We start from the raw sequence: 22,544 nt of genomic DNA on the forward strand, positions 1-22,544 counted from the left end.
GCTGCCCGGTCGCCGCCGTTCGTGCATAATAAAGCACACAGAACTCCCGGGATGTAACTGCAAGGCAACGTTGGCGTCATCCGTCACTGCTGTGGCAAAACAGGGCGAAACACGCTGCGTGGTGACAGATGGCGCCATCGTTCCGTTGCAGAGAAATCGGAAAATTTTGAGCCACTTCAGCCATGAGTAGGCCGACGGCCCAGGAGAACATGACATATCCGATGGCCTATGAAAATTGGGAACTGGTTAGTGCATATGATTTAGTCAGCCAGGCAAGCAAGGACCAAGGCCGACTCTCACGACTAGTCATTGACCATGTCAGCATAGGTATTCTGTTACCTGGCCATAGGAAATCAATCAATTTGATTGACAGCGCTTTGACATATGTTGTTAAACATTGCCATCGGAACTCTTCCATGAGCAACACCAAGCACTGTATGAAATGAAGACTATACTAAGTTTTGGTCAGATTGGGCAATTATTGGCACATCGGAGAATCTCAACAAATAGAGTTTCAACAGCAGGTCAAAGCTGGCCCCTAATACACACGACGGAAAATGTGCACTGCGGTCAACTTGCCTACGAAATTTTAAATGGCAGCAGCAGGGAAGACACAGGAGCTTATTTAAGGCTCTCTAATTTTCCGCTCCAATGTCTTTGTTGCTTTAATGATGCCTTAGACATTCACACATACTCAGGAGTGCGCATTGTTTCATCTTCTTCTTTCTGGGGTTTTACATGCCAAAACCAGTTCTGATTATGAGACACGCCGTAGTGGAGGGCTCCGGATTAATTTTGACCACCTGGGGTTCTTTAACGAGCACTACAATGCAAGCACACAGGCATTTTTGCATTTCGCCTCCATCGAAATGCGGCCGCCGCGGCCGGGATTCGATCCCGCGATCTCGTGCTCAGCACAACGCCTTAGCTGAGTGAGCTACCGCGGCAGGTGCGCATTGTTTCAATTATTGTTTTCGACTAATACCGAGTACTACAACTTTTATTTTTTCCTACTGTGGGTTTTGTTTATTCATTAGCATTTTGACAGTGTACGTACTTTGCGCTCAGTATGAGCAACAACACGTTAGTATGTGGCAAAGAGGACGCACATTATAGCACGTACTGAACGCAATAGTACAACTTCTTATGAAAAATTCCTCTCGTCATGTGGAGTTAAGTGTTCATCTGCAGCACCCATTCAAATCTTTTTCTCTCTAGTTATCAGCAGCACAAAAGTACAGCTATTAATGCACATGAGGTGGTTCTTAAAAGTCGACACTGCATGATAATAACCCATTTGTTCTATATTGTGCAATTTGTTCATTGTTTTCCTTTATACTTTTTTCATTTCTACACCTTGTAGTCACCCATAGTAAAATGTAGGTGGCATGACCATGAGGTAGTATTCGTTGATAGCGTGATGAATATATATATATATAAAACATTCAGTGGCAATTTAGCGGCATGTGCGAGAGAAATGCATTAGCATTACATTGCACCTCTTTGAGAACCCAGATCCACGATGTAAACCGCATTCATACATTGCAAAGTGTTGTTGAAGAGGTCACTTGACACATGTCCTGCCTCTTTGAGGAGAGAAGTGCAACTGACGGTGGTCCGCAGCAGACCACTGTCACTTGAACACTACATATATATATATATATACATATACATAAACGGTCGGTCAATCGACCGAAACTCTTGGGTAAATAAACCGAAGATAACCACGGAGTCGTGCTTCTCATTTTCTATATATATATATATATATATATATATATATAGATATGCACGCCATGGTCCCCTAAGAAATGTATCAACAGGGCTATACTGTACTAAATAACTGAAGAATGAAATAATTGAAGCACATGAAATAAAGCAAATAGAGGATGACTGTATCAGTGTGCAGTTGCTATATAAACTTGCAGAGAAAAAACCTTTTTTGGCAGAGGCACACGTAGCATTGGGTATGCTTGAGTGAGAGCCGATACAAAAAAAAATTATGGCGTTTTACCTGCCAGAACCACAATTAGATTACGAGGCACGCCATAGTGGGGAACTCCGGAAAATTTCGACCACCTGGGGTTATTTAACGTGCACCTAAATCTAAGTAGACAGGTGTTATTGCATTTTGCCTCCCATTGAAATGTGGCTGCCGTGGCCAGGATTTGATCAAGTTCATCGACTCACATGTCTCATGTTAGATATATATTGGACTCGTCTTTTCTTGCTTTTCCCAGTGCATTTGTGCATACTATTGGTTGTTTTGTTTTTAATTGTGTGCACTATATTAGTAGGAAGTCAGAATTATGTGTGTTTATTTGTTCATGACCAGTCGCATGCTGTGCTGCATTGTGAAAATGTACAATGCCAACTCGCCCGAACCTACATCATGCATTTTCACTTAAAAGCTACATACTAGCTATTCTCATCAGATTAGGCATGAGCCAGGTTCAACTGAATTTATAAGGAAGCCCTATTGTGTTTTCAGAGTGCTGTTTCTACAAATAGAGATGATTTCACATTTTGTGCTTGTAGTATAGAGCCCAGGTTTATATAAAAAACCTTTAACCATAGAGGGCCTTACATATCACTTTTGATAAGCACCGTTTGATACCTCAAAATTTTGACCTAAGCATGAAAAACTCAATGCAAAGCCGAACATAGCATTTTTATACTGGCGTAATCTTCAATTGTAAATATTTCAGCAAATCAATTATAAATTGCTATATTAAATAATACTTTACAAAACATGTCACAGCTTTTTGGAGGAAGGTACTCTCCATGGTTAGAAATAAAAAGAGAATAGTTTTAAAAGGTTTCCTTGGTGTAGAATGATATTTCAGCTTTGTGGTATAAAATTTTAATACAAAATAGGCAACATATGTGCTTCAGAAACAAATGCTCATCACAGACAAGCTGTTTCAGTGACACGATCAACTCAACGCAGTTGAAGCATTTATAGGTGGTGTTGGTCTGCAGTCTCGTCACTTTCTTCATTCGATTCATAGCTGAAAAAGCCTTGCACCTCACGATGATGCCCTCATCAGAGCATGACTCTGTGACATCGGCTTCATCGATCGCATACATACATTGACGAAGTCATCCCAGCCAACCTCAGCAGCAATCGACTGCACTTCAATGATGCACTGCCCGAAATCTGCAGGCGAGCTGCCATTGGTCTGGAACTTCAGTCCACATCCAAGCGGACTCCCCTGCTTCGCCCAAAAAATCCAGCCTTGCGAAACATTTTTGACGCAATGTGCGGCAACCTCCTTTTAAGGAGCATGCTAAACAGCAGGCATGCAAGGAGAGTGGCGCCTTCACGTGAGATTGAATGGCACATCCACATGCGCTCTAAACGAGCGCGGATCCACGACTTGTTTACCTGGTATGCACTGCTATAGGCAGCATGAAAATTGAGACTGTCATGCTATCTTCTTTCGTAAAAACCAAGCATTTGTTATAATAGTGATCGTTATAAGTGGGATCAACTATATTTTCTTGACAATTACCACATTTGGTTGAATTGAAGCTTCCCTGGAAGCAGTCCTTGCTTTGATCGTCAATGCTTTGTGTAAACATTCAAAGACAGGTCCAATATGGAGCCCCAAAGACAGATGAACTGCTGCATGTCTTACAGAATGCATTACCTCTATTAAAAGTGAACCAAGAATAAACTGCACTAAAGCTACCGCTTGGAAAAGACTGTGTCAGCTGATTGGCTTGAGTTGATGAGCAACGAAGAGACTGTCATACCTTCTATTTTAATTAATGTTCCTGTTAAGGTCAGTGGCATTGAAATCGGTGCCCTTGTAGATAGTGGAGCCTTGCTGTTTATAATTAAAAAAACAGGACGGACGGCAACCTTCGACATACTGGTATTAACTATGGTCCAGAGCTATGATGGGACATTTGAGTTCACATAACAAGCAGGCTTTTGCAAATACTGAATTTCAGCAGCAATGTATTAGTAATGATGTCAGCTATTAATTCGTTTCCCCAACCAAAAATGAAAAAGCTGAAGATTAATCTTTACTGCAACGATAAGGTGTTAGCCTAGGATAAAGCAAAACTTGAGGCCCACAGAGAGATACTAATCATGCCATGACTAATTCAAGTGAAAATAACATCAAAAAGGTGTATCTTGAGCATGTCTGCATTGAATGATTGATTTCTTTATTGATTTCAGGAAAGAACAGCACACCACATAAGCTGTTTGGCCAATAGCCTAAGCTAGTGGAGGCCCATAATCATATACATTGGCAGCTAATTTCAACAGGCATAATAAAGGTTGGAAGTTAATAGAAATAGCACAAAAGGAAATGCACGATGTGTGAATTATACCTTAGCAAACAAGAGGCACTTCACTACAACTACGAACTTCCTAGTCGCGATATTTTTGTGCGTTAAAGTTGCAACGTTGACTGTAGATGTTACAAGTGGCAGGGAGATTGAAATTTAGGTTGCCCGCATTGCTAGAGCTAGAGGTTGGTATAATAAAAAGCTTATCAGCAGTGGGTAGCTGTAGTTAAGAAGCTATGATTAGCAACTGACACATTTAATTCAAATACAAGTAGAAAGGGCAGTAGGCAGAGTTCTTGAAGGAGTGATAATCAGATATGCTCCAATTATATACAGTATAGACCACTTATAATGTCACCGCTTATAGTGTAGGACCGGATATAGTACGGTCTTTTCAGACTCCCGTTAATTTTCCCATAGCACTTCATGTATCTGCATACCGCTTACAGTGCAGCCGCATGAGACGAAATACCGGTTATACTGTGGCTTCCGCGGGAAAATCTCGCCGACAAGGGCGGTAGCGAGCACACTTCTCAAGGAGGTGCGCCCACCGATGGAGAGGAGATCAACGAGGGCGATGCGGAGGAGGAGCATGAGACATGGAGCATGAGTCCAAGGGCGATAAAATCGTTGCCGTGCGCCCTACGTGCGAGTGAAAGCGCGCCTTCACGGAGAGCGAACGCACAGCAGAGAGCAAACGCGACTTCCATCGTGCGAAAGGTCGTGGGGGTATGGGAGGGAGGGCGACGCTGTGCTGCGGCACCAAATGCGTATCTTGCAACCGGGTGCAAGGGGAACTGGAGATGCAATCTCCCACGCGAAAGGAGCAAAGCGGGAAGGCAGCACGGGAGGGAGGGAAGGGGGGCGGCTTCTATTCTGCCTACAAATGCGTTCGCGCCTGTGTTGGCTGTCGGCGGGTGTTGTCATGCGCACCGTATCTTGAAAGCGATCTCCACACGGCTCTCACCTTCATATGCGCTGTGCTTACGCCGCTCAGTTTCCGTTGAAGCGATAGACCGCACGAACCTTTGCTCGCTGCGGCGGCCACGTTTTGACAATGGTTGTCTGCGGTCATCAAGTCTATTCATGTTTGCTTATGCACGTTGACACCACCCTTGTTAATTCAGTTAGTAAGCAAATGTGTCAAGCTTATGCAGCCGATAAAAATACTATCCCTACTCCTTATAGCTCTCTACTATAATTTGCTATCGCAATTGATGCTTCGCCTTTCGGGCGAAACTGATATTTTAAAAAATTATTTCTTTGTCTGTTTCATGCGAACATCGTGGGTACTTGGACATTAACCTTTCAACGTTCGTAAATTTAAACGGACGCAAAACTTCCAGTCGCACGCTTCGATTCTCGGATACGCGCGGCTGCTTGGTCTACATGTTTTGCATACGTGCAGGGCTTGAAAATCATTGTTTTGGTTATAGTGCAGTACCGCATATAGTGCAGATATTCATGACTCCAGCGACTTACGTTATAAGCGGTCTACACTGTATATGCTAGAGAACGCAATAATCCGAAGGCTTTTTTCTGGAGGCAAATGATCGGTTCCAAGTAGCATATGGAAGCCCACAATTCTCAACAGCAGGTCAGATGAGAATAATCTTTAAAAGATGGGTGTCAAACTGAGTCCTTGTCCTTAATAGCGCAAAGCATGACGAGGCTAACTTTGAGGAGACTTTATTTATATGCAAGTTTCAGTGCAAACTATAGTCCAATGTAATCTTACGTATATTATCAAGACCACCTGCTCCAGCAGGATTCTATATACATGTGAATTTGCAATGATGTTTTGTTGACAGAGTTATATGCAGAGCAGAACACTATGCACTATGTTAATACTATGCCTTAGAAAAGCGTTCCCGGATGTACCAAGGGTCACATATCGCCACAATAGAAACTTTAAAGACATGTTAGTACACGCAAAAGTAAACCCTTAGTGCATCATCAACAAAGCAAAGCAGCCTGTGTTCACTCCAGGTGCAAGATCTGCAAACACCTTCAATATGACATAAAAGTTAAAAAGTGCTGCAAGCATTTATACGAACGAAATCAAATCCAGTTTTACCTGCACGAGTTCAAAGGTTATCTACATGTTAGAATGTTCACTATGTCATAAACAATACACCAGCGATACAAGCCAGCCAGTTAATGCTGGACAAAATGGGCACTGCACGGACACAGCGAAGGAACTTCCAGCACTTTAATCTATTGAGTCACAATTTCAATGAAATTAAACTTTATATCCTGCAGTCAAACTTCGGGTCTCTCATAGATTTAGAAAATATAGAGAGTGATATCTCATTCACAAGCTCATTACAACCAACAGGTATAAATGTTTCAAAGGGAGCTATTGAATCCATTCGCTATACTAATCACACAAACATTGCAAAAGTACTGAATGTTTGGCAAGCTGGTAGCCATTCATCATGAAACTGCAGCACACAAACATACCCAGTAGCCCTTTAATTAATTTTTCTTTTTTTTTCACACGCATGTGTATGCCTGCTCTTTCAGTTTACATTTGTACTCCTAATCGAACCAGAGTGACCAAATACCTTTTTTCTGTGGAAGCTTTTAGACTGACCAAACTCGGGTTGCCACCAGGTATTATTCTTCCCCTGTCCCCACCTCTTTCGAATTCCAGAGAGATTAGTTATAGTTCCTGCTTTCTTTGAGAACAAGACAAACTGGATTGGCCACACCTACCTACATCTGGAAATTATTTCCTGGTTTCAGTTATACCTTATGCTGTCAAAGTTTTATTTTTTAAGATTCCAAATCCGACCAAAAGTAAAAGTCTTCATTTGATACGGTGCGTAGAAGAGCTTGCGGAAGAGTTCCAATGGCAATGTTTGACGTGCCAAAAAGTTGTACATCAAATTGATTGATTTTATATTGCCCAATAAGGAAACATTTAAGATTGCCTGGTATCTGGAAAGGGGCAGATCCAGGGTAGCCTCCAAGAGAGAGGAGGGCAGGGTCACCCCCTTTGAATCTGGCAGTGTGCACCTGGGTGCAGCTGACGAACAGGAGAGCGCTTCTATAGGCAATGTCTTCAAACATTATGCCACGAGGCATTGATAAAAGGAGTCTGGAAGGGTAAAATGGGCAGGAGGGAAAAAAAGACGGTCAAGGTGCAGTGGAGAGACAAAATGGGACTATACACACGGCTACCTGAAGCTATGTTTCAGACTAGTTTTTCAAGTTAGGAACGTCATATATTACATAAGGCAGAGCATTGGTATTGCACACTTCATTCTGCAAGTGTGAGCAACACCAATGTGATGGTGCAAATGCCTTTTTGCTACAAGTAGAACCATCTTTAACGCTGGGTAAATAGTTTTCAAGCAACATTTCTTCTATATGACGTAACTTTGGACACTAAAGAGGAATATCAAGTTGATTTTGTAATATCGGCTTCTGCAACTGCTAAACGGCAGCTCCAACTGTGAAAGGAGGCTTGGTAAGCCAGACGAGACCAAAAACTAATGGTGGGCTGCGACGTCATCCCAGCACTAGCTCATCACGACATCATGAATTATGACACTCGGGTCTACTTAATTAACTATTTACTGGTAAATAAGAACATGAGTTAGAAACAAACAAAGGGTTCAACCAAGCAAGTTTCTAGAACTTAATATGTGCAGATATGGTCCAAATACATAAAATTACATAGAAATCCATGACATCTCACTGGCGTACCCAGTATGGAAGTTTTGGTGCGAAATTAAATAAAGGAAAGTTCCGCAATAATTTCCTCCAGCAATGATGGTTTTTCTGTCAAATGAACAAAAACAGTCTTGAAAGAATACTTAACCAGTCTAAACTGATACAACATTGCTGTTTAGTGTCCTTTTATTACAATAAAACGAAATGTGAAGCGGCCCCAATTTTCTATGTTCCAAGCAAGAATCCAAGAATCATTTCTTGTGACCTAGAATCTGGGTACATAATATATATTTTCTTTCTTAGCAATAACACTACAGAATGAGAGACCTATACTTTGGGAAGAACAATTGAGACATGAACATTTTTTTATAAAATACAAATTGTTTCCTTGGTAGTTTTTAGTTATTCATGTTGAAAATACAGAGCAAAAATGGTTTTTACAGCAATTCCAGAAGAGTTCTCACACTTTGCAAACTGTAACACATACAACACAGTGTGATGACTTGTCCAATGAATACAGGGTGTTTCAGCGAACACTTTCAAAATTTATGAAAGGTTGCCTGTGGCAGATAGCCCGATTCTAGTTAATGAGCTTGCGAACTCCACGGCAACAATTTGTAAATTGCAATATGGGCCATCAGATTATTAGCTAAAAACTTTGTTAATTAGCTAAAATTTTCGTTAATTATTTGATTATGCAGTTCAATTTTTTGTGCAAGTAATGTCCGCCCCTTCGAGTGGACCAGCTCCTGAACTAGAATTGTGCTATCTGCCACAGGGAACCTTTAAGAATTTTTGAAAGTGTTCGCTGAAACACCCTGTATATCAAGTGCGCAAAAGCTCAAGAGTTTACCCCACGAAACTCGATGTGTAACGTGTGCAACACATAGACAATAGCTTCATGATGCTTTATTGACAGAGAAATAAAATGTAAATCACAAATAGATGAATAACATGCACACAACCAAGACAACACCCACCATAACTCGCAACGTAAACTTGTAAGCCTCTTGTAAACTCCAAGTTGGTGCATACGCAGGCTGGTTGGTACACAGCTGAAGCAAGAGCAAACCGCATTCAGACAGCACACAGAATCAACATGGTGCACTCTTTCGTTTACTTTGCATCCTGCCAGAGTGCTGTTTGCTTTAAACACCAAGAAAACAGGACACCATGCATATGTCCCCTTAAAACATGTGGCTAATAGCCAAGCAAAGTGGAACAGTGAATAGAGGTTTTGCAACAGTTACCAGGAACACAGTGGTAAATTTTCGCAGTGACATTCATCATAATATACTTACTGTACACATCAAGGTGATTGGGTAGTTCATACACTATTGCCCTCCATTAAACTGTCCACTGCTTGTTACATAAAAAAATGGCCTTCCGTCGAGAGCCAGAGGCAGAACTTGTGCCCTGCCGGGGTTGGACAAGTGCCTTAACATCTCAGGATCCTGTAGTTGGGATTACCTCTGTGAGTCATGCAGTGCTAAAGACTCTCAGTGATGCTACTGCATATCTACACACAAAAATTGCCACAAGCATCCCTCAAACAAAGGCATAATTCCCAACAGGGACCATCTTCCAGCTACCAATAATTTTGTTAGTGAGAATTTTGATGCAACACATACAATAATTTTTTTGCCAAGCATTATAATATGAGAGCAATTTAGAAAATGAATATACAATTTTTGACTTTAAGGCACTCCTCAAGTATGCCCCCATCTTACATTATAATACAGTAAATGTGGAAGTCTCCTGAAGTGAGTCAATTATATGTACATTTCTTCCTTTCAACTGCTGGATTCACTGCCCGAGTCACTACTGCTTGATCCACTACTGGAATCGCTGCTTGATGAAGTGCTCTTCTTCTTTGCTGCAGCTGCAGGTGCAGCAATCACGTCCGTAACTGGTGCTGGCTTAGGAGCAGATTTGAGGTGCTCACGTAGGTCAGCTCTGCATAAAAAAGAATGGAAATTCTGCAGCTTCTTGCCGATTGCAACCAATTTGGTTCAAAATGGTACACAAGAGGAGCACCAAGAGTTATACGATAAAAAGAAGTCCCAGTTTTGCCTGAAAGGCGAAGCATTGATTGCAAAAGCAAATTATTAGACAGATACATGCAGTAAGATTAGTACATTTATCAGCTGTATAAACCGCTGCAAACATTCACCTACTAAATAAATTAACAAGCACGTTGTCACCTGCGCACAGGCAAACATGAACACATCTCACTCGATGACCACGGACACTCGCTGTCAGAACGCTGGCATGATCAAGAGCGGCAGCAGTCGTGAGCAAATTCCCCTTCTTGCTGCCTCTCGCTTCAATGCGAACTTCAATGCGCGAGAACACAGCGCACATGAAGTCATGAGCAATCTCGAACTGGCTAGCCTTCGAACCCACCGCCGATTACACGCGCAGCCATGCTCAGCTGCGCCATACACAGTCAAATCCAGAGCAGAAGCAGAGGTGCATGCTACACTGCCACCCTCCCCTCGTAGCGCGTGCACATCCCCACGCTACCCCCCTTGCGCACATGAGAAGACATTGCCGAACCAAGCCACCATGCTTCTTGGCTGACATTCGCATGTGTTTCCTGGCACCTACAGCACACGGCATGCGGCCGTGATCTTATCGCACTTGGACTTTATACGGAACCTGACGGCAATGCCAACGCCTATGACGACAGCGGAAATTAGCCTGGAGTGTCCACATAATTGCTCTCGCAATAAAACACAGTTGTGAGTGGATGAAGCATGACAATATTGTGACACAGTAAATGTGTGTAGTTTGTCAAAGAACACAAAATTTGGTCTTCTTAAATGCTGAGCTTTTTATGAAGTGATTTGCACAAATGCTACCCAGACTGATAATTCTGGCCAAAAGTACTGACACTAAGTACTAGCTTCCACCACTGTTTAAGTGGTGGAAGATGTGTTGGTGTCACAGTGTACACAAGAATGCACTACCATTGAGTCTTTATGTACGTATAAATTCCAAGCAAGACAAATGTTTGAAAACAACACTTATCACACTTTAGACCATAATCTTCTTCACACTTGGAAAAACCATTTCATTCAGCGACAGTACCAGACCACTACGAGTCCACAGAGCTATTATGACTGGCCTCGCACTTAAAGAGGGCCTCTCGCTGGTCCCAACACCCGCAAATCGTCGTCTCGTTGACGTTGAGCCACCGAGCTGGGGCTGGTCTGCGTCACCACATTCTCGCAAATGAACGGAGTTGACGCGTGAAATGCCGCAGGGTACTGCAGCACCGTAACCGTACACCTGCCACAAGCACAGCAAAAATAGCATCAATTCGAATAAAATTTGATTCGATGTAAAGGTACAGGTTGCCAACGTAATGCGTGGGTCGAGCTCAAGCAACGAAAATCATGAAAGAAACTTGCGTTACAATAGAGTAAATTGGGTAGTTTTTCTGAAATAATTGTATTTGATCTGATTTGAAAATTTTACTACTATTTAACACCCCTATTGCAAACACATTGTAGTCCAATTTCACATTGGTTAAAATGTTAAATAAAAATCTTCTGAGGTTCAGTGTTGAAAAACATTTGAAAAAAAAAAAAAAAGCCCCAACAATGAAATTTTGTTTTTACTTCGGTGTACTGCGAAAATCTGAAAAAAAAAAAAAAAAAAAAAAAAACAACAACAAAAAAAAAAGTGCCTATGGTTTTCATTTAGCTTTTCCTGTGCGGAATAAAAATCCCATTCATCAAGGCCCGTTGTGCAAAATTTGCCAGTGACAAATTTGATACATGTATGGCTTTAATCCATTGCCCTCCTGGAAATTGGTATTTATGCAAGAAAGCACTTTGATCATAACAAAACAGAGAAAGAAGCAGGCGGTGAAGTAACAACTGTGTCCAAATTTTAAGGTCATATGTCATGGTAGAAATTTGTCGTAACAGCAGAACCTCCCTTGTAATGAATTACTCCAGTTCCTTGACAGGTATGTTACATATGCACCACAACTTTCATTCCCGCACAGACCACAGCAATCATCGTTAAGCATAAACTAATGCAAAAACAAGGGCTATGAGTGAGTGTTCTCAATGGCACACTCCTATTGTGGAAAAGCTGCCTTTTCAGACAGGCAATTTCAATTGACAGACTGCATAACTACTACTCACGTAAGTCCCCCAAGGCCAATAGACGTGAAGAAATTAATGGCAAATCGAGTATTCTTGGGCAGGTCTCTTGGGAACAGACCTTCAAAAGCATCTTGCAATGTCCTAGAAAAAGGAATCATATTGCCACATGAAGACACTATACAGTAGTGAGCATGCATATTTGCACACATACTTCACTGCATTTTTCATTACCATCACACATTATATAGTTGCACGTGCCCATAACATGTATTTTAACCTGGCTGCTTAGTTTTTGTTGACTTGGAATAGAAATATTTGCAGTCGATTTTTTTTTCTCTTTTGCATAAAGACATCTGAAATTTTCTTGCTGTACTAGCAGGTGGACTGTTATTGTGCGAGCACAATTACAAGCAACAAAATTACGGAAAGCTGAGAGAGTTGGCAGGGGTTAGAAAGAACACAAGAGGGACAGGAAAACATGGTCTTCCTTTTTGTCTCGTATTTCGTTTCGTGGCACCATTATCCAAGAAATGAAAGCAACACAATGTCGTCTTTGAAAAGTAAGACTAGTTTAGTGTTCATCAGCAAAAGTGAAGCTTTGCAGTTAAAAGATTGAGAGAGCATGCGGCTGCTTTTAGCAGGTGCTTTACTTTTTTCCCTAGTGAGTGCTTGCATATTGCATGGCTGCAGTCACCAATGAGGCAAGATCAAGTGACTGCTAGCACCCCCCAATGTTTCCATTTTTATAGCAAAACTTTGCAGCGGAGGCTTCCTTTATCACAACTGATTACATTCCAGCAGTGACAAGAAAGTGGGATTGTGCCCAAGAGTTAACTCCCATGGCTGGACATTTTCATTATGGCATTTGAGAGCAGTATTTGCAATGCAAGCAATCACTTTTAAAGGTATAAAAGAGAAAACCACACCCTGCTTTTCTGGGGCTTTCTTTTTATCTAAACAGCAATTTTTACACAAGTTGCAATGGGAAAGATTACAATGTCAGCAGCAAGTGAAGAAGTATCAAGTGTGAATGGATGGGCTGGTCTGCTCCAGTGCTAGCTGTGCCAATCATGTATATTGCTAAAGCAAAAGAAAGCCTGTTAAAATATGTGCCCCAATATTGCAATGTAGTACTTCAAATCTGTTCATTGTTATGTTATCAAATTTATGTCAGAAATGGAAGGCACGAGCTGGAACTTGTTTAAATTAACCATAACATGTTACACAGATGATAGTTACTGGAGACTTTTTTTCATTAATACAGTGTGGTGTAGACAGGACGTAACAGCCAGTATGAATTATCCATAAATTCAAATCATTTTGTATTAGAACTGCACTGCACCAGTTACATACTAATACACTACCACAAGAGAGCCTATACATGTTATAGAAGCTACGCATTCAGCACACACGTCAATAAAATGTGCCAATATGGCGATCTGAAGATGAAGAACTTACGGGTCTTTTATTCTTTCATTCAGTTTCGGTAGACCCATGTACTCGCATAATTCTTGGAACAGGATTTTAATGAAGATACGGCTGGATGATGTTGTGTCATCTTCAGTAAGCTTGATATGAGACAGAACCTACACAAGCAAGGAAACATTTCTTGAAAGCAAATATGAAACCAAATAAAATAATATTGATACAAAATCATTTTACAGCATTATTTAAGCATTTATACTCATCCAAACACTAACCCTAGAGAACATCTGGATGCCACTGCTAGTAAAAGAACCCAAGTTCCACAAAAGACTGCACCTTAATATGCTTATTTACACTAACACACTGCTGTGTCGAATTACAGCAGGAGTGCAGATACCTTTTGTACAATGCATTGAACAAAAAGGCATGTGTGCGCACAAGCGCATTGTACTGAGTCGATCACACTTGTCTAGAGCACCCAAGCGGTGCTGTGCGGAGGAAATAAAGCAACATTCTAAAGCAGATACTCAATTTCACTGATAATGCTTGCGTTCGTGCGCAGCTGGGAACCGCACATGGGAACCGCACAGGCACAAGTGCATTGCCCTAACAGAGCAGCTGCGATAAGATTTCACATCATTTGATTTGCAGCACACCACTCAAGCGCTCTAGACGAGTGTGATCGACTTTGTACATGCACACTAGAACAGTTTCGTTACGAACAATTTCGTCAGAAACAAAACGTACTGAATGATTAAAAAAGCAAAAAAGCAGCAGTTTTGCCCGAAAGGCAAAGTATTGATAGCACTCGCAAAGTATTAGACAACTAGACAAGGTAAGGTTCATAGTTTTATAGCCCGCCGCAGATTACCTCCAAGATATGGTGCGTGGGCTGTGTATGCACTTAGCCGTGTAGACAGCCACGGCCAAGCTAAAGGAGGAGACTTGCACTGTGCTCTCCTAGCGTGCGTTTGATCCCATGAGCTCCAACATTGGGTGCTTCAAGCCATCCTTCTTGGCTCACCCTAGCACCCTGTCCCTTGCTCCCACAGCATACAGTTACGTGTGCAGGGTGCAATATTATTGCACTTGGACTTTATACAGAACTCCATAGCGACGGCAGTGAAAATTCACCTATAGTGTCCATACAATTTCTAACGCAATAAAAACACTGCTGCTTCCTACAACATTCACCAGTAGTATTGCATTCCATTCGGGTATTGTTTGTGGAGGAAAACAAAACTTATGTAATGACTGTATTTACTCGTGCAAGGATTGCAACCCCACTCTGGAATGCGAAAAATCTGACAAAATGTTTTACAAAGCATCATGCACACACCTGCGTGCTTGTTAATTTCTGCTAGCCACTACTAGATGGCACTAGTCTAGCAGACGGTGGCATTATCACCATCACTGTATCCCTCACGGAAACGTTAAAGCAACCAACGTTGGATCAAGCCACAACTTTCGCCGCAGGCTCCATTGAAGTGGAGCTAGTTAACTTAGCACAGCCTAAACTGACAGCGTCGCAGACACAAGGCCGTGTGGGCGGTATCTGCACTTCACAGCAACCCGTGACACACATCGGGCTGTGCGACTGGCAAACGGGAGACGCACCGCGGTTTCAGTCATCACAAAATTTCACGTGAATTGTTTTTTTAAAGGATTACCACAAACTGTAAAAGTCTGTTAACCAAATTCCCACTGTGCTGGTGTTCTAAAAAACAACGCAATAGATTTTACCGTCGCAATTGTTTTGTTAGATAAGTCTGATTATTTGGACATTTTTGGGGCATTGTTCATGTCCGAAAAATCGGTCAGCTGCTATATATGTGTTTAGTTGGCTGCCAGTGATTCCCTCAATCTGCAAGGCAGTCGGGGTGCGGTTCGATGCTTCAATGATTAGCCATAAGCCTACCCTATGTAAGGCCCACACCAGTAAAAACATTAAAAAGAAATGCGTGCCTTACACGAGTAATTGTGGTAGACATACATATTTTTCTTGTCTTGTGCTTGTAGTCCCTCCTGGGTGGCACATAGCGTGGTTGCTTGAAATACTAATTGTTTTCAAATTTCTGTGAAGTCGTAGTAACTACAGTCTAACTACTCATTTCCTGCCTTTTCTGAAAACAGTGTCATCCAAGAGATCAGCTTTCAGTCCCATTAACCTGACTTCCATTGAGTATTGTTTGCAGATAAGTTTGACCGCTCTATTATGAAAATTTTCCAGCCAACGAGGCACGGTCAGAAAGTAACCATAATGTCACAATACAAATGTTTACTCTCGCCATAGGCCAACGCAATGTGAATGTTCGATTCTGCACTAGAGAGAATTGCACGAATTGGCACTGCTACCTGACATAAACTAAGGAGCACACATAAAGGAGGAATTTTTGGTTGCAGTGGGTGAAAAGGCCACTGATAACCATAGGAAATGTTATTTATACTGATACGGAACACCCGCCACAGCGTGGCTGCACTCAAAAGGAGGAAGACGATGTGTCCCCACTTGATATAGTGTCGCCATCTTAGCCTCCGTTGGCTTCTGTGCAAATAAATTGTAAATAGCCTTGGGCATCAGCTACACGTAACATTATTTAACATTATTTGGTGGAGGTGGACGTTCCCCGTACCTATCATGGAGCTTCGCAGCAGTCGCAACGGTGACAATGCCACCGTCAGCTCCTGCTGGCGGCACTTCATCTACGCAAGCCTCTACGCCTGCAGCCTTGACCTACGTCACCATTTCCCCCTTCCCCTCTGGATCCTAGTGTTTTCACCGGAGTCGGCAGTCATGATGTTGACGACTGGCTCCACTTGTACAAACGTGTCAGCACCAGTCACAGGTGGGATCCGACTATTATGCCTGCAAAAGTTCATTTCCACCTCGATGACGTTCCACAGGCATGGTTCCAGACTCACGAAAAGGAGATCTCGAGCTGGGGATCTCTTCAAAAAGCAGCTCCGCGAGCTTTTTGGCAATCCTTTCGGTCGCCAACTCAATGCCAAGAAGGTCCTTGCCACACGTGTACAGACGTCGATCGAGTCCTACGTGTCGTACATTCTGGATGTCTTGGGCCCCAATGGCATTGCTGATGACGCCTTCAATTTACTGGTGTTTACGAACGTCACCAGCATCGATACGATCCTCAAGGAGTGCCGCCATCTCGAGCATGCTAAAAGCCTCCAGGTATCCCAACACATCATGCGACTTCCCAACACAGCTGCTACGTCATCTTGTGACGACCTCTTCCACCAACCTTCGCGATGTGACAACTTAACCCGCATCATTTGTCATGAGGTCGACGCAGCACAACCAGCAACCCCTGCATTCCCGTCCTCTTATCATTCTAAGGCGACAATCTCCTTGATACAGGCCGTCGTCCGTCAAGAGTTGTCAAACGTCGGCCTGCACTCTGTTCGTCCCGTGTGCTCGGAACCTTCTTCTCCACGCACGTTCCCACCTCGCTCCTCTTACGGACAGCGCAACCCGTCCGAATAGTGCACCGTGGACGACAAGCCGATCTGTTTTAACTGCCGACGGAATGGACATATCGCTCGCCACTGCCGCAGCCGCTGAACTTCTCCGACACGCTATTCTTCTGACTACCACCCTTGTCCCTCTAGTTCGTCTTTTTCATTCGCTCCTTCTAGCCCAACCCATCATCTGACCCTGCAACACCTCTAACACGGCCCTGCTCCTCCCGCTCACCTTCTCCCTCCCGCCGTCAATCTCATTCTCCCCAATCACGCCGTGCTCATTCCCCAACCTATTCGCAGCTGCCCCAACTGAAAAAATAGACAGTGCAGCTTCCGGAGCTGCATTGAAGACATAGGCACGAAATCCTTGCTTGACCTTGCCCACGAACCAGAATCTTTTGGATGTTCTTGTTGACAATGTTCCTGTGTGCGTGTTGATTGAAACCGGGGTGAATGTGTGCTTTATGAGTGCTGCTCTTCGCCGTTGGCTCAAGGAAGTACTGATGCCTGCCCTGAACCGAGCTGTATGAGTGGCTGACCGAGGGACTGTCGATATTGTTGGCATGTGCTCTGCCCGACTCACCATTGCCGAGAGACACACCGTCGTTCTCTTCCCCGTCATCGAGCATTGCCCTCACGAACTCATTCTTGGTCTGAATTTTCTTGCCAGTTCCGCCGGCTCACTTCATCTTGACTTGCCTCTTCTTGCCGACCCTGTGGACCCTCCTCCAAGCCGTTTAAGCTGCACTCTACCGCTTAAATCTGTGACACACGTCGACATTTTTTCCACACCAGCCATACCTGACGGCAATTACATGGTCGCACCAATTCTGGCCGTTATGCTTACACAAGGTGTTACCGTTCCGCACACTGTGCTGATAATTACTGGCAACCGCAGCTGCCTTCCCCTTGTCAATTTCGCGCTAACCGCGCAAGTGGTGCCACAGGGGATCTAACTGGCTGTAATTAGCGCTCTGCAGGATGATTAGGTCGAGCCTTAGGTGAAACGTCTGTCGTGACCCATCGGATAAATACTGGCGATGCGAACTATATTCCCCGACGTCCATATCGTGTTTCACTGTTGAAACGAGCAGTTATCCAACAGGAAGTAAAAACGATGCTTGAAAAAGGACATTATCGAGCCTTCCTGTAGTCCCTGGGCTTCTGCCGTCGTACTTGTCAAAATGGAGGACCCAGCATGTCCATTTAGCAAGTGCACGAGAGAAAAAAAAACTGGAAATTTTAGAGGAGTTAGGTTTGACTGATGCATTTGACAGCCCACAAGGCTGTGGAAGAAATCAAAGACCAGTGTTTCGAGTGCAATCCGCATCCACCGTATTTGCCAGATCTTCTGCCAATGATACTCATTTGTTCAGACCCCCCGAAGCAGCTCTTGGGTTCCATTCAAACAATGAGCTGAAGGTGGCGGTGAATTCATGGTTCTGTAGTCAACCACAAGAGTTGTTTCCTCCTGTGGCATCTACGGTGATGCTTTAGATATGTCTTGAATGCAAGTGGAGGCGGGACAATGCTGGAAAGTTACATAATACTCTTCCAGTCTTTATTGTTATGATGACAAGAAATAAATTATGGTTACCTTGACTGTGCCTCATGCAACTGAATGTGGAATTGCTGCAGGCAGAGCAAGAGACATGGTATAAAGCTGAGGCACAGCATACACCACACCCATATGCCTTACCCTTCATTGAATTCATATTCACTGAAAGCAGCTCACAATGGTCATTTTCTTGAAGAAAAAATACATGTCAACTGTAATTGTACATTTATTTTTAAAATAGGAAACAGATTTACCAATTGCTCCCAGTCATTCTACCACCACCACATATGGCAATTTTCTTTGACTTTCATTAGCTTGAATGTTCTTTAAGTTTTTCAGCATGCTTGTGAAATGCAAATGACTTCAAAAATCTATTAAACAACTCAAGAGTTCTCCCCCTTTTTTAAAAACGAAAATGTGACACACACCAATGAGTATAGTACAAAGCGTGGAGCAACTCAGTGGCTACTCTGTTCACTGCTCACCAAAAACTGTATCCAGATGGAAACAAAGTTATATACACACAGTGGTGCAACAGCCAAAATAGGATTTGGAGCAATTTTTAGAGCAGGAAAATCCAAATTTGGAGCAGGTTATGGAAAAAAAAAACTCCGTTTTGGAGCACTAAATCCCAAATTTGGAGCAGTTTCACAAAGAACACTACTCATAAAACATCATAAAATTTACCCCGCATAACAAACGCACACTCCAACTTTGCATTGGATTTCTGGAAAAAAAAAAAAAAAAAGTGCGTTCATAATGCGAGTACCTACGGTAATTCACATTAGCAGCGTAGGTGAGGGCAGAGCGCGATCATAGATCGTTGTTCGGAGCGCGCATTCAGTTTCACCGTGCGCGGTTGACCTAGGCCGCACCCGGCGAAATTGAATGCACGCAATTTTTTCCCAACATTTGGAAAGTACACATGCATTTCTCCGCAAGTGGTTCCCTTTCGTTTTTTCTTTCTGACGATGTGTCGCAACGTTCCGGCAGTAGTCGAAAAATGCAGCAACTGTTTAACAATCTTTTGGCGTTTCGGTGGTGTACAGCGAAAATCGGCGCCGGTTCATTGCAACACGGTGCCTGTTGCCGCGTGGAACCGAACCCTTGCTAGTTTGGTGCACTGCGTCGCCTACAAAGCTCACGCCGTCAGTGCCGGGTCGCTTGCTGTATACCATACAGGCTAGTTTCCCGTGGAGTATTCGTTCCTGCTCCGCTCGTGACCGCATGCACGGATACAGCGAGGATCTTGTTGAGTCAACGTGGCAATGGCGAACTGCTTTCGTTACTGCAAGCAACGTGCACTCCGTGTCTCAGCGAGATTTTACTGCATATACAACATGCCGCACTGCAACCAGCAGCAAGAATATTCTTCGGTGCCCACCACAAAACACGCCAACGTCTCGTCTGTGTTTGGATCTTGTCTGCGCTACTGGATCGGACTAAATTGGCTGACAATGTTCAAGCTGCATGTTGCCAACACGGTCTTTGTTTCCCGCTAAAACTAGCGTAACTGAAAATTTTCGCGGCAAGTCGGGCGTTTTGCCGCAGCATGGCGCAATATCAACATATATCACGGTTTTGACGCAGCTCAGCACAAAAATATGAAATTGCATCAAAATGGCGCAATTGGCACAGCTGTAGCACCCCTGTACACATCACACTAGCCTATTTTGTGCATGTTACAACTGTTTATTATTTGTGCTGCATGAGGATTCCATCATGCCAATGCCAGCATGCACAAATCACATACAAAAAAAAAAAAAAAAATGCCTCCTCTTGCTAACTATACAGAAGATCATTCATACACCTTTAACCTTTTTGGCTCTGGAACATTTTATTTGCACATATATTTTTTAGTTGTGTTTTTTGGCTTCCTTACCGCATAAGATACCCAAATATACGAAAAAAAAAAAATTGCTTATGTTTCGTTTCATGTAAAGTCTTTAGAAACAAATCAGGACATCAGGGCCAAGTGGTTGTAGTTGAGGCACAAGTGAAGCTTTGTGTTAGAGTTTATTTTACAGCTTGTCGACAGTTTGATGCAGAAAAAGGTGCTAATCATCAGGCTAAAGTTAGCCGAACCTTAACGGTAATGCGTGTGGAATTCTTTTAAGCAATTACTTCAGAGAGATGAACCTTGTCACATTTCATTCTTAGTTTCCCCTTGCAGCCTTCAAGCTTGCAGCGCTGCTGCTCTGTTTCTTGCAAAAGGCCAGTGAACAATTTGTGAACAATTAGGGTTGTATCTCACATCTTCCGGTGGCCCTTTGGTTACCACATTAACTTTCCCAATTGCAGCACTAGGGAAGAAGATGACCTTTCACGCTTTCGTGGCATGTCAGCCACACCAGCTTTTGCTAAAGCATCCAAAACACAGAGAGTGATATCCAGAAGGTCCATTTGATCGCTTAATGCTTATCCCTTGGATAGCATGCCGCCGATACTCAAGCCAGGAGTTGGTAACTGCTAGGTTTCCTCAAAAATGAAGTTGTTGTCTTCCTCATCATCAATGTCCTAATGTCTGATAGATTTCCATTATCAAGTCGGCGAACATTTTATCCGCATCTTAGAGCGGCAAGAATCGAGACCTGTGGCTCTTTCTTCACTGAGTAAAACAAGCAAGGCTTAAGAGCAGCACCTAAAAATAAAGAGATACAGCTGTAGTGCACGGCAGTGCACTACCATCTCATGTAAGACTTGGCCTCGCGTCCTCAATTTAAGACACATATTATACATGCAGTGACTGACCTATGCACGTGTGCAGAATGTCTTGATTATTTTACTTTCTATAGGGAGTTAATAACAGTCTTCTAAATTCGCATCACATCAGACAGAGTGCGGACGGTGAGTAAAAACAAACAAACAAAAGAAAAAGAAAAGGGAGGGGGGGGGGGGCAGCATCAACTTGGTCGTCTTCCATCTTTGTTGTCTTTTGCAGGAGTTCTGACAAACACCAAAGAGCAAGATCTCATGCACATGAAGCTGGAGATATCTTGAAAGTTGTTCGAGACTCATTTTTCGTTTGTTTCGTTGTTTATGGTGTCAGAAACAGGTTTTTGGTTTTGCTCTCATTTGAGGACACCAGGGTCGAAAAGGTTAATTTAGGCTGTTGCTGTCTGTCTGCAGAACCTCATTCTTGTTTCACTTGTGTACATGAGCACAAATGCAATGCACCAAACACAGATATGGACAAGGTTCTAGGCCAGAGAATGGCACAGTAATGCATTTTGCTAGCAAATTCTGCGTGGATACTTATAGCAGAGGGTGCCAAAATGCATGTTCAACGTGCAAACGTGTCATTAAATCAAGATGTTATTTTGAACCATTAAAAAAATAAAAACACCTCTTCCTAACTTTTTTTCTAGGGGGATAAAAAAATGTTAAAGAATTTCAATAAAATGTGGTTAAGCAAACTGCCTTTCTACTATGCCTCAATACAGCAGCAAATAAAACTTACACTAGAATAAGACACACCCACATGTATAAAGATACCTAGCTAAAAAGAAATCAATTAACTGTCTATCTGTCTGTTTACCACAGCGATGGCCTAGCGGTAGAGCATCCGCCTCGTATGCAGGAGGTACCGAGTTCAAATCCCGGTGCCGCCGGGAACCCACCGGCTTTTCTAATGGGTAGAGATGTCCCCTAGGCTGGTGCTCGGCTGTCGTGGGGGTCCACATCTCGAAAGAGGGCCCAATAGAGACTTCAGCTCTTGTCTCTGGGCGCCTCTTGCCCAACCACAGACGGCCTTGTAGACGAGCATCCGCCGCTGCTGTGGGAGGCAAGTGCTGCCGCCGGGTACCTACCGGTAAAATAGGTACAAGCGCGCTCCCGGCCTGGTGCTCGGCCATTATGGAACCTCAACACTTGGAAAAAGGGGTGTTTGACCTCAACCCGAAGGTGCCCCCACCTCAATAGGTGCTTGGGAAATGGGAAATGACCCATGGGAAATGACCGCCATGGGAGCGGCCCAG

At 43.2% G+C, this 22,544-nt stretch overlaps 1 protein-coding gene across 2 annotated transcripts in view; it reads right to left on the reverse strand.

Moving 5' to 3' along the window:
- Nucleotides 1-8,086: 8,086 nt before the first annotated feature.
- Nucleotides 8,087-22,544, reverse strand: part of LOC119462734 (pre-mRNA-splicing factor CWC22 homolog) — an 80,485-nt gene continuing 66,027 nt past the window's right edge. For both annotated transcript variants that reach the window (XM_049667813.1, XM_049667814.1), the window contains 3 exons: nucleotides 13,563-13,690; nucleotides 12,144-12,245; nucleotides 8,087-9,939 (listed from right to left, as the gene is read on the reverse strand). In XM_049667813.1, coding sequence (XP_049523770.1) covers nucleotides 9,777-9,939; nucleotides 12,144-12,245; nucleotides 13,563-13,690 — 393 coding nt within the window. In that variant the 3' untranslated portion in view covers nucleotides 8,087-9,776. The remainder of the gene's footprint in view (nucleotides 9,940-12,143; nucleotides 12,246-13,562; nucleotides 13,691-22,544) is intronic.

This window comes from Dermacentor silvarum, chromosome 1 (assembly GCF_013339745.2).
Source record: "Dermacentor silvarum isolate Dsil-2018 chromosome 1, BIME_Dsil_1.4, whole genome shotgun sequence".
Lineage (NCBI taxonomy): Eukaryota > Metazoa > Arthropoda > Arachnida > Ixodida > Ixodidae > Dermacentor > Dermacentor silvarum.